The sequence below is a fragment of the Lissotriton helveticus genome, chromosome 12 (assembly GCF_964261635.1).
Source record: "Lissotriton helveticus chromosome 12, aLisHel1.1, whole genome shotgun sequence".
Taxonomy (NCBI): domain Eukaryota; kingdom Metazoa; phylum Chordata; class Amphibia; order Caudata; family Salamandridae; genus Lissotriton; species Lissotriton helveticus.
Window position 1 is genome coordinate 121,458,726 of NC_136073.1, and position 12,195 is coordinate 121,470,920.

Genomic DNA, 12,195 nt, shown 5'->3' on the forward strand with positions numbered 1-12,195 from the left:
CTGAGAATGTAGGTGTACCCATGGCACAGCGGTTTGATCAACAGATTGCTACACATCTACAACTAACTTTGGCAGCTCACATGTAGCTATTCTAGAAAAAAGGCTTGTTGAGTCAAACTTATAATGAAGAATCAACTGCTTTCTTGAGTAAACCTAGTCTTGACCATGATCTAAAATATGGCTGTTTCTGTACTCATGATGACTCTTTAGGGGCGTTTCTGCAAACTGAACGGTTAGATTTTAAGTATGGATCGCCTCAGGTTAAAGAGTAACTTCAAATAGTTTAACTACGACATTCAAAACTGTGGTGGACAGAATGGAGTTCACTTTTATTTTTAATGCCTTTGCCACGTTAGATCTATATTCTCGGCCAACATGGAGTTATTGCAGAGTCCCTTATGATTAGAGTGATTTCACCTTAACAGAAATTGATGGAGGGGAACAGCCTACATATTCTTTTTAGGCACCGATAGATACAAGATGAGAAGCCAAAGCAACAATAAGAAAACAGGAAGAGGAATAGTGGAAAAATCAGGAGAGCATAGGTAAAAGAATATTCTAGCAAGCTAAGGAAATTGAGTGAAAAAAGAACACATTACTTATTGTTAGACCGGTTAGCCATACGGTGGACCTTACAGTGGTTTCCCATCAAAACTTTTGCCTTACTTCTCCATTTTTGCTGATCTTGTCCTTGTTAGCCGTAGGTCTCTAGGCCCTTTACCACTACTAACCAACATTAAAGTGCATGTGCTTTCTCCTTTTCAACATGGTGAAATTGGCTTACACCCAACTGGCACATTTAAGTTACTTGCAAGCCCCTAGAAAAGTGGTGATATATATATCTAGGTCCTGTAAATTAATTAGTACTAGTGGCCTGCAGCATTGATTGAGCCACCCAATTAAGTAGCCTTTAAACATGTCTCAGGCCTGTCATTGCAAACTGTATGTGCAGTTTTAAAATGCCATTTCGATCTGGCAAAATAAACCTTTTGTGAGGTCTAAACCACCGCATCCCTTTTGTGGACACCTAAGGAATCGAGGTGAGGCCAAAGTAGTGCACTGCAAATTAGAAGTGTTCCAACCCCACTGTGAACAGCAGAGAATATGTGTAGTACAGGTACATGAAAATTCATGTCTAGCAAGTCCAAGAAAGCCACCCATCCTACTGGGTCCAGAGCAGAAAGAATCTCAGCCAGGGTGTGCATCTTGAAATATTCTTCCAGAAGAAAGGTAGTCAATGGGTAGAGTCCCAGTAGAAGCTTGAGGCTAACTTCTTTCTTCAGTAAGATAAGTAGCGCAACTAGCACCCCCTCCTTCCTCAGAAATGGGTAGTCACCCTTGCCCAGAAGGATGACGACTTATTGCAGCAGGGCTGCCGAATGGTCTGCTGTCTGTCGCTATGATGTCGGGGACAGACAGGGCAGGAGGAAGTGAAAGGCAGGGCGTAGCCCCTTCGAATGGTTTCAAAGATCAATATACCCCAAGTGGATGTTCTCCAGCCGGTGATTAAATGCTTTAGGCTTCCCGTCTCCAGATTACCATGGGCTGTGAGGGCAAGTGAAAGTGGCTTAGCTGTAGCAAGGGAGGAAATGGCAGATAAGGCCTGTCCATGTTGGTGCGATTGGCCTTGGCTGCCACCATGACCTCAGACCCAAAAGGACTTGGCCTGCTGCACAGTTTAGCAAGGATGGTATAGTACATAATCTCATCCCCTGGAATAACCCCTAAACGTAATGTACTATTGCAACTGCTTGCCACTGGATTGCACAAAGACTTGGATATACATATGAGCCCCAAATAAGCCTTCTCCCTAAACTATATGGACTCAAAGGCCATATTCATAAAGGACACCTGTACAACCACAACAGAAATTTCAATTGACTCCATTTGTACATGCCTTTTAAGTATTACACTGTTGCCAATAGCACTGTCCACACAGTTCATGGAATCCAATCCTGCCCACAAGGCATACTTCCCCGAGTTCTGGTTATCGTGTATTGTCTGACCCAGTGAGGCCCTGAGGTATTCCGTGACAGCCGGCAAAATATTTCTGGCGATGTCGCATAAAGCAAGGGTCTACCTGCCCAAAAGGCACACCAATTTCAAAGGTCTTAAGACCAAACAGGCAAGAGATAATCTTTTTCCCCTGATGGCATCAATGCATTTTAACTCTATTCAGATGATTGATCAGAAAGGCATTAGGAATTACTTTACTTATCAAAGAACATACTACATGCCTGTCCGGCGAAGGGGCCCTAGTCTCGAAAATCAAGGTCACTTGAGGTCAGCCTATGGTGACTGCTAACATGTGGACAGACTGTAGGGCCCAACCATGGCTTTAATCAAGCAACGATAAAGGCGGTCTAATGTCCGGTGGTAATGGGCCAAAAGAAGATGGACCTGGTTGAAAAGACTTAGTTAACAAGTTTGTCTTGGTTTCAATGGTATGAAACTGTAAATCAAGCACTTCAGCTGCCCTTGGAACAACTACTACCCTTGGCACAACTACTATACTTTCTTAGACTGTGGGTGAGGAGGAAAGCCTAACTTAGTTTTTAGCCCATTGCCATTTGTTTAAGTTCATGTAAAGCCCATCATCAGAATAATTAGGTGGAGGATGTCGCCTGCATCAGTCAGATCCAAATGGGGCCTTCAGACTCTGAAAGCATACTGGTATCAAGGCTGAGGATTAGAGTTTGGTTGCGCCAGTAGGAATTTATTGCATCAAATAGGTCTACAGCCAAAGTTAATGACAACTTGGGAGGGATTCTGAAGACTGGATTGTGTCCGGGGCCAACAGGGTCCACTTCAGGACCAGCACAGAAGGGAATGGCAAGTATCCTGGGGTAGAAGTGGAACCATGTACTAGTGCCAGAATGGGCTGGGTCCAATCAGGTCAATTGGCACTAAGGGAGGGCCCACATGTGAATGTCCAACTGAACCCCCTTGAGGCTCTATAAGGTCCCAAAGGCACGTTAGAATAGAATATGAAAGAGCTGCAGCATGGTTTCCTTGAATGCCACAATTTGCTGCAGGAGGACAGCAAACTGGGAAATGCAGGGAATAAGGGGGAAGCAACGGGAACAGATCAGTCTGAAGATAATTGTGAGGTACAGCCCTTTGCAACTTCTTGGTGGATTTCTAGAGGTGAGAGGCTTATGACCATATTCCATTTCAAGAAGTCTTTATTCGATAATTAAATCATAAAAGACATGTATACAAAAATACATTTCTAAAAATACATGTACATCTCATAAAAATAGATAGTGTAGGTATAAAAGCAATAAGAAGTTATTAAATCATTTGATATTAGACAACTTTGAAATGCATAAAAAGATACTTTACAATAAATCCTGAGACAAGTGGCCTTAGCAATAGTCGTAGAGCAGTTAAGAAAAAAAAAAAGAATCCATAGTTGCGCAAGAACAACAATTCTAAAAGCTTAATAATGGCACCTCTAACAGATTAATAAATCTGGCTCTAAGGATCCAAGCCCACCCAATATATTTAGCAACTCCTATTACTATTGGGGGTGACAGGTCAGACTTTAATATCCTTCTAGCATTTATTGCTGAGCGAGTTCCGAGATTCCTACAAACTGGGCTTAGCCATTTTACTCTAGTAGCAACATACAACGGACAAAGAGAAAATGATCGATATTCTCTTCCTGACCATAACAGCTTGGGCAGTAACCCAAACCTCCCTTACCCCACTTTTTAGTAAATACCCTTAAGGGCAAGGAACCGCACCTAAATTGATGGAAGAGTTTGCGGTCCAGGGGTTTAGTTATAATTTCCCAATAATTTTCGAGGCTGGGAACGTCTTTCATAGCGAAAAAACTGTCAGTAAGGTTATTGTGTAATAAACCAGAATATCTTTTGGTTGCCACCCATTCCCAGTAGTGCGACCTTAAATCCTTTTTTGAGGGAAAAGTTGTATTGGCTGGATTTAACCAAATATCCCCGTAACCCATATCGAATAGAGTGGTTTTTAGAGTCTTAAACCAACCGATGTTAGAAGAGCCTGGGAGATTTTTAACCTCCAAACATGCTCTGGCATACAACTGAAGCTCTGGCGTAGTCCATAGGCGCCGCCAGAACGCCAGTGGACGCAGTCTAGCCATGTCCTCCACCGGCTGACACCCAAGGTCAAACAGGAGCGGAAACCGCGGGGATGACTGCGGGAGGCTGGTGGCTAACCTTAAAAATTAGTTTTGAGCAACCTTCAGAGGTTCAAGGTTACTATAGCCCCAAAGCTCGGCTCCATAAAGAACTGATGGTAGTACTTCCATGCCGTAAATTTTAATTAGGGGCAACATGGGCCTGGAAAGGGAGCTTTTATGTTCTTTAAGCAGTGCTCCTCCTATCTGCGAATGCTTCAGTGCCAATAAATCAACTTGATGGGTCCAGCCAAGAGTCTCACTAAAGGTAACCCCAAGGTAGGTAAAGAACTTGGTCTGTTCCAGAGGTATACCTCCCATAGAGACCCTGGCTGTAATCGGGGAATGTCCTCTTAAAACCATAAATTTAGTTGGTCACGTTTACCTCTAGCTCATGTTCGCGACAGAATAGATCAAACCTAGACAGGGCGTGTTGAAGGCCCTGTCTGGTCTTAGATATTAAAAGAGTATCGTCTGCGAACATGAGCAGTGGGATTTTCAGTCCAGCCAGGATCGGGGCATCGGTGGGTTGATTAGTAAAATACTGCATAACCCCGTTTATATACAAAGAAAACAGGGTGGGTGCGAGAACGCACCCTTGCCTTACACCTTTAGCAACTGAAAATTTGTCTGTAACCTCGCCTGGTTTACCCCAGCGCACTTGGGCAAATGTATGGGCATGTAGATTAACCAGAAGGCGTAAAAGGGAGGATGGCATACCCATCTTTGCAAGACAATCCCACAGCTTGGCCCTCGGGACAAGGTCAAAAGCTGACCTTAAGTCCACAAAGGCCGCATAGAGATTGCCTTTACCTAGGGTGACAATCTTCCAATGTAGAAGAGTAAATCGAAGGGCCTGATCTAGGGTGCTCACATATGCCCGAAAGCCCGCCTGAAGGGGTGTCAGGACATCAGACTCATCAATCCATTCTTGAATCCTGCCAAGAACAAGACGGGCAATGATTTTTTGCACCGCGTCTATTAAGCTGATCGGCCGGTAATTTGAGGGAACCGACCGATCGCCTTTCTTGTATATTGGCAGGATTTCAGCCCCAAACCATGATTCGGGGACCTTAGCACCTGAAGCTAAAGCATTTGCCAAGTGCACTAGATACGGTACCCATAGGTCCTGATCCTGTTGGAAAAGGTCAGCAGGAATGGGGCCTTACCACTTGAAATAGAATGCAGGGTACACTTAACTTCAATACATGTGAATTTAAGAGGGGGACAGGGAATAAGACAAGGGATATCAACCTGTATGTTGCTACTGTTCTTAAATTGGTCTTCGAAATATCGTACCCACTGGTGTTGACCAACCGAGGCAGGGCTTGGGCGGTCTTTCTGAGATTTGCCCCATTTTAACAGGTACCAAAACTGACACATGTTACGAGGATTACAAGCTTCTGTTAACATTGCCCAACGTTCATCATCCCAGTTGGACTTAGCTTTATCCCTAGCTATTTTATAAGCCTTCCTACATTCCTTAATTACACTATGATTTTTGAGTTTTAGTGAATTAAACAGATCCCCATGGGTTCGCCGGCAATCTTCATTAAACCAAGATAAGGTTTTCTGTTTTCCCCTCCTACCCTGCTTAACTATGCTTTTAACAAAAAGTTTTTTTAATTCTAAAAACAGGTTATTGTGGATGTCAGTGATAATCACTATAATATCATCTTGGGACTCACAACCCACAATTTCTTCCTAAGAGCTTGAAACCAAGCTCCTAATCTCCTTACGCGCCTCGACATCAACTGAGACTTTTGGCCACCGAACCCTTCTCGTGTCGTTGCTAAGCACAACTTCATTCTCTACAATATGCAAGCTATTGCTATCTAACCCCTGAAAGCTATGTTCCCTTAGTTCCATCACCAATGGATCGTGATCGCTTTCAGCTCGGGTTGTAACCACCATATCTTTCACAATGGCCCACATCTTAACATCAACCAAGATATAGTCAATCCTACTACTGGATCTGCCATTGGAAAACGTATGTTTACCTATCCTATCGAACCGTACCCTACCATTGAGTGCTCTCAGTCCCTTGTCCAGGCAAAACCCTTTAATAAATATGGCAGATTGAGTCCATTTACTAATCGGGGCCAACTCAAGCTGGGGGATCCCCCATGTCATATCCTCAGCCTCAGTAAGTAAATCATCGCCTATACTAAGTGGTTCAAAACAGGAATTAAGGTGCCCCATTATAACCGTGAAGCCTTTTACATTGGTACCAGAGAGAAATTCGTCCAAAATATAAAGGCTAGAGGCAACCCTTCCACCCTGAGAACTCCTGGCATAAATATTTATCAGCAAGATGTCTAGGCCTTTTGTGGATCTTATTCTAACTATCAGTATGTCGGGGCTGTCAATTTGCATCTCCTCAACTCTTACACCCTCATACTGTCGGACCAAAATGGTCAGCCCTCCCTTTGCACGTCCTCTATGCCCTTTAATTGCGGACTTGCTAAAATTTAAATAGCCAACAAGGAACACAGCTGGGAGTGACCAAGTTTCCTGGAATGACCAGACATCACTTTGATTGATAAAATCCACCCATACCGTGTTATGCAGACGGGACTCAAGCCCAGCAATGTTCCAAGAGCCAAACTTGGTCCCGCTTAAGACAACCCCTGGAGAGCTGTACACCTTCACTATGTCATCAGCCATAACACCCGTATAGTTTGATCTGTCCATTGGGGGCACTTTATTTCTACTCTTATTCAGATCGACCCCTCCATCTACTCCCAACTCTAACAAGGAGACCTCATTACATAACCCACCGTCATTTTCAATCACCACATCATCAGCCTCAACTGTTGATACTATCTGTGTTACCCTTTCTATATCCAAGTTGCTACCCCAAGCCCCACCGGGAGTGACTTGCCTCTCCTTGCCACAGTAGGTGTATATCTGGCTGGAAATATCTCCAGAGAGACTAGCAGGTTCTGGGATAATAAGAGTAGGAGTACCTGGGAGGTCTAAAAAGTCCCTATCAACTTGAAAAGGAGAATCAAGTCAATCATTTAGGTCCATCCCAGTCAGAGGTTCATAGAGATTTTTCAGTGGGATGTTCCAGTGCTCGTTGGGCCAGTTTGAAGTAGAATGATTATTTAATGTGGGGAGATATTTGGGAGGGTAGGTACGAGAGTTGGAGGAATATGGAAAGTTAAAATTATTATTAGGATACAAAAAGGGCGGGAAGGGCTTTGGGGTGTTCAAAAAGGGAGTATAGCCACTAGCACCGCGATAAGCCTGAGATCTAAACAAAGGCTCTGGGTAGAAATAACTCAGGTTTCTTGTGGAAACACCACCCTCGTTATTCCCGGGAAACCAATCGCTTATATGGGAGACCACTCTGTGATCTTTTGAAATTAATAATCACGATGGCACCCTCTAGATCTTTTGGACGGAGACCCACCCAGTTACACCTTCTTACTGAGATGATATCTCCGTTTAGATGGGCTGGTACGGGTCTATGTTTACTCAGCCAAAAGATGACTTTGTTTTTCAAGTTTGCATTGGCCTCACGGTTACCATTACTAATCGGAGGAACTCCGGTTAAAATGATCACAAAATTTGATGATTCAGGGGGTAGGTCGATACGATTTGGAAGAAGACTTTGGGATGAAGATTTGGCTTTAGATGCCCCCGATAGTTGAGTCTGACTATTGGCAATGGATGTTAGATTGGTAACCAACGCGGGCCTCACATTAGCTGGTTTGGATACGAATGACTGTTTGGGTGTAGGGGTGACTATATTTTTTTTCACTAGCTGAGTTAGCAAGGGTTTTGAGTGATGTGCTTTGAATCGATGTAGGGATGGGTGGAATCACCTTCAATTGGGGGTGATCCATAGGTAACTTTGGGTGTTTTTTTTAGCATAATCAGCAATTGATAAGAAATTATCCATTTTCTCCCCCAAAATCCTAATCCTCTCCATAAGAGGGAGCATATAGGATTTTAACAATTGATCAAAGAGAACTATGGTCTCTTTTTTTGATATATGTAAGGAATCATCAATAACGGGTGGAGTGGATTGGGAAAGAGAACCAGGCGAAAGCACCCTCACTAGCGGTACACTTTTTTTTAATCTTAGGTGTTCCTCCCCGTGGGGAAGAGGGGGCCTGTATGACAGAGCTTTTCCTTTTAACAACCCCTTTTTTCCTCCTTATTCTAGGCGGGGAATGATAAACCCTACGATGATTAGTGGGTTTGGCTCCAGTAACATTTTTAGAATTAGAGGACGTTGTTTTATTTTGTATTGGCTTAGTTGGGGTTACACTATCAGTCGATTGATTGATTAAAGGAGAATGTAGTTGTGGATCTAAGGATTGAACTATAGGTGTGTTGAGGTCTATAAGACTAATTAAGTCGGTAGTCAAACTACTGCAATTGTCAGCATTATTATTACCAGAGTTTATAACAGAAGTATTGAGGTCCCGAAAGATGGTAGGTAAATGGTCAGTACAAAAAAGATCGGCATCCCTGTCCGACCCACATGTGCTTCCCAAGTCCTGTGTGACACTTCTATTCGTAATGGGGGGTAGTGGAATCTGTTTCAAGTGTTCAATGGACCTACGTTGCTCAGCACGTTTCTCTTCTAGAAGAAGTTGTTTGTCTATCTCCCTGTTAGCTTTTTCGAAGTATTTGTCGAGGGGCCCTAAAATTGAGACTGCAACACAAGATGGAAGGGAGTTAGACATATCTGTGACATAGTTCATTATTGCATAACCTATGGCATCAAATTAACCCAAGTGCAATGGAAGCAGAGTATATAACCTTAGGGACCGGGCCCAGCCCGGCCTCCCTCGGCCCCTGACGGCCACAGACGGCCCCGCCCTTGACCCGGGCTTCTCCCGGCACGCTCCCGCGCAGCGGGGATTACGTTCGCTGATTATAGGGGGAGTGATAGAGGTGGGCGTGTCTGAGCAGGGAGAGCTGCCCAGGTGACTCTGGCAGGACAGCAACCGCCGGGACTCCTGGGAAACGGAGTCCAGTTGCCAGCACGCTCGCAGCCCTGCTCAAATTGCGCCCACAGCAGTCTTTAGAGGCTCTAACACCCACTAGAGTCCAGCGCCTCGAAGCGGGTCCGGCGAGAGGTGGTGCTTTCAGGGTAAAAGGCACTCTGGGTTTCACAGCGCCAGTGCGCTACAGCAGCCACAAAGGTCCGGTCTCAAGCACAGAAGAAGGACAAATCCAACGATGATAGGAGGTCCGGTGGTTATGACCGTGAAGAGGTGGGCGTGTCTGAGCAGGGAGAGCTGCCCAGGTGACTCTGGCAGGACAGCAAACGCCGGGACTCCTGGGAAACGGAGTCCAGTTGCCAGCACGCTCGCAGCCCTGCTCAAATTGCGCCCACAGCAGTCTTTGGAGGTTCTAACACCCACTAGAGTCCAGCGCCTCGAAGCGGGACCCGCGAAGCGGGTCCGGCGAGAGGTGGTGCTTTCAGGGTAAAAGGCACTCGGGTTTCACAGCGCCAGTGCACTACAGCAGCCACAAAGGTCCGGTCTCAAGCACAGAAGAAGGACAAATCCCATAGCATATTCAACTTCGAGTTACTTGAAGACTAAGTGGGAACATGACTCTGAGCAGGAAAGACTCATTGAATGGATCGGGAAGAGCTCCAAAACTTGCAGCTGGAACTATTTTTCTTCAGCGACTGTAAGATTCGGGTCCTGTTCCTGGATTGCCTTCCTTCAGTCATGCCACAACTTGAATCAAGTTGTTTTCGGGAGAGGTATCATCTCCGCTACGCAAGTTTCTGAAGTCGTCTGAAAACCAGCATGATCGGAGCAAAGATTAAGATTTGCGTTGAAAAGCACAGCAAGGAACTGACATCAGTGCATATGGTGATACACTTGTAAGGTACCTCATAGAGAAGAATGAAAAATCTTTTCTGTCACAAGAAAATGGTGCAATTTCAGCTAAGTGGTCGGTGTGAATTGTGTCAAACAACACTATAGTTGCACTGAAAGCAATTCAACCAATGCAAATCTAGTACCAATGTGTTAGGACACTAAAGGGAGCTGTATACAACCTTCAACAGAAGGTATCTGGCTCTGGAACAGAAGACAGCATTCCTTGTTCCTTTCAGCAAAAGTATAACAAAAAAAAACTAAAAGAATCTGGCTTTGATGGTTGGTAAAGCATAGACACTGGGTGGGCCCTCAAAATAACATTAATGTCCACAATGGACTTCCAAGCAAGATATCTAAAAACGTTTTACTATATACTATGAAGGCAATTCTCAAAAAGTGAGAAAAAAAGAGCAGGACAGCAGAGTAATCCATATAAAACTATATTAGGGATGGGTGGTAACCACAAAGTGGGAGAATCGTCTCAAAAACCTAAAAGGTTCGGCAAGCACAGTCTCATTGTGTGAAACACCCCCAATTTCCCAATTAACAATTAAATCTCACCTTTGCATCCACATGCCTGCATGATGAAATTGATCAAATCCAGAAGTCCCGTCTCTCTATCCTGCTTGTAAACATCGAGCCAATCATCGACAACGGACTGATAGGACCAAGAGAAAAGAAAAATAATCAAACACCTACAAGCAAAAGAATAGAGGGGGTCTAAAAATGATTCAAGTATACCTACGGTTACCAAAATAGTCTGTAGAGGGAATTAAGGAAACAGAGGATTCAAAGAAAGCAAGGAAAATAGTTTATATTGAATATTGTATTATAGAGCTGTTAGAGAGCTATTATTGAAATTATTACTTACATGTAACCACTGGTTTACAGCTAGTAATGCTTAATGAACAGCAGAAGGGAGCACACCTATATAATCCCAGTACTCATGTTTCTTCCAACTATAAATTTGAGATAACGTTTGGTCATGTTTCCATGAGTGAAGCACAAACACCTCACACAAAGGCACAGCCTAAATGTTTAGTATGGATTAAGAAAAAAAGGTTAAATTCATATATGTTCTATACAAAAACATTGGAAGCAAATCATGTCAACAAAATAGGACTCGGTTTGCTTGTCAGAAAGAAGCTTGATATGTTTGAGGTTCAAAAATGTCGCCATATTTGTACATGAAATGATCACAAAGCAGGCATAGGAGCTAAAACTAAACATTTTGATTCCTGCAAGTGCCTCCCTGAATACTGTACTAGGATACTCAAAACACTAATATGGATCACAGTCCACAAAATGTCAGAACATGGTTATGGCTTCGACATGCATGAAGAGCAAGAACATGATCCTGGCTTCCCAAAACTGTTTAAGTACGTCCCGTACGAACAGTGAGTGATTAGGTCAACCTGTTAGACCAGAGGTGCTTGAAAAGACTTAAAGACTTTGTTCCTCCTTTTCTAAAATCTACACTTTATGGGAAGACCAAAGTAGAATTTTCAGCCATTAGGATGGTAAGTGATACAGAAATCGAATAACAGAGGATGAATCATAGCCTAGAGAAAAAAGACAAACAGGCTTGCCAGAAAATCAAAGCATTGACTCAGAGCTCTTGCACCAAAGGGATTTTTCTGCAGGGCCAAAGCAGAGGAAACTAAGGACATAACAATTTTGTTTATGCCAACAATAGTCCGTACGAAAGCCAGAACTAGCGGATCCAAGGCTTGAGCCAGACAAATTACATTGCTTTTATTGATCTGAATGCGTGTGCAGGCAAATGGAAGAAGACTAAACCTAGAAAAAGGTTAAGCAAGCCAAACAACTAAGAATAAGAAATACTAACCTATAATCCTAGTTCTCCTCCAGAGGAATCCCAACAGTCATAAGCAATGAGCTGTTCCACTCAACCATGCGTTCCTGGAGCACTGTTTAAAAATATGCATAAATAACACATGATTTTCCTTTTGAAAATCGAACCTTTTCATTTAAACAATTATTTTTTCAGCCTATAAAAAGACCACCTCAGCCAATTAGACAGTTTACTTTAAAAAAGAAACAAGTTTAAAAAGCTGATAAATAGTCACTATAAATAAGGGTGGCAAGAAAACCTTTCCAGAAAGGTTTTTCAAGAACAGGTTATAGATAGAAAGAAGGGAAATTTTAGCTTAACCC

The 12,195-nt window shown here is 43.4% G+C and overlaps 1 protein-coding gene across 2 annotated transcripts in view; it reads right to left on the minus strand.

Moving 5' to 3' along the window:
- Window positions 1–12,195, minus strand: part of STAG3 (STAG3 cohesin complex component) — a 1,426,160-nt gene that overhangs the window by 1,062,574 nt on the left and 351,391 nt on the right. For both annotated transcript variants that reach the window (XM_078669437.1, XM_078669436.1), the window contains exon 5: window positions 10,579–10,675. In XM_078669437.1, the coding sequence (XP_078525563.1) occupies window positions 10,579–10,675 (97 nt within the window). The remainder of the gene's footprint in view (window positions 1–10,578; window positions 10,676–12,195) is intronic.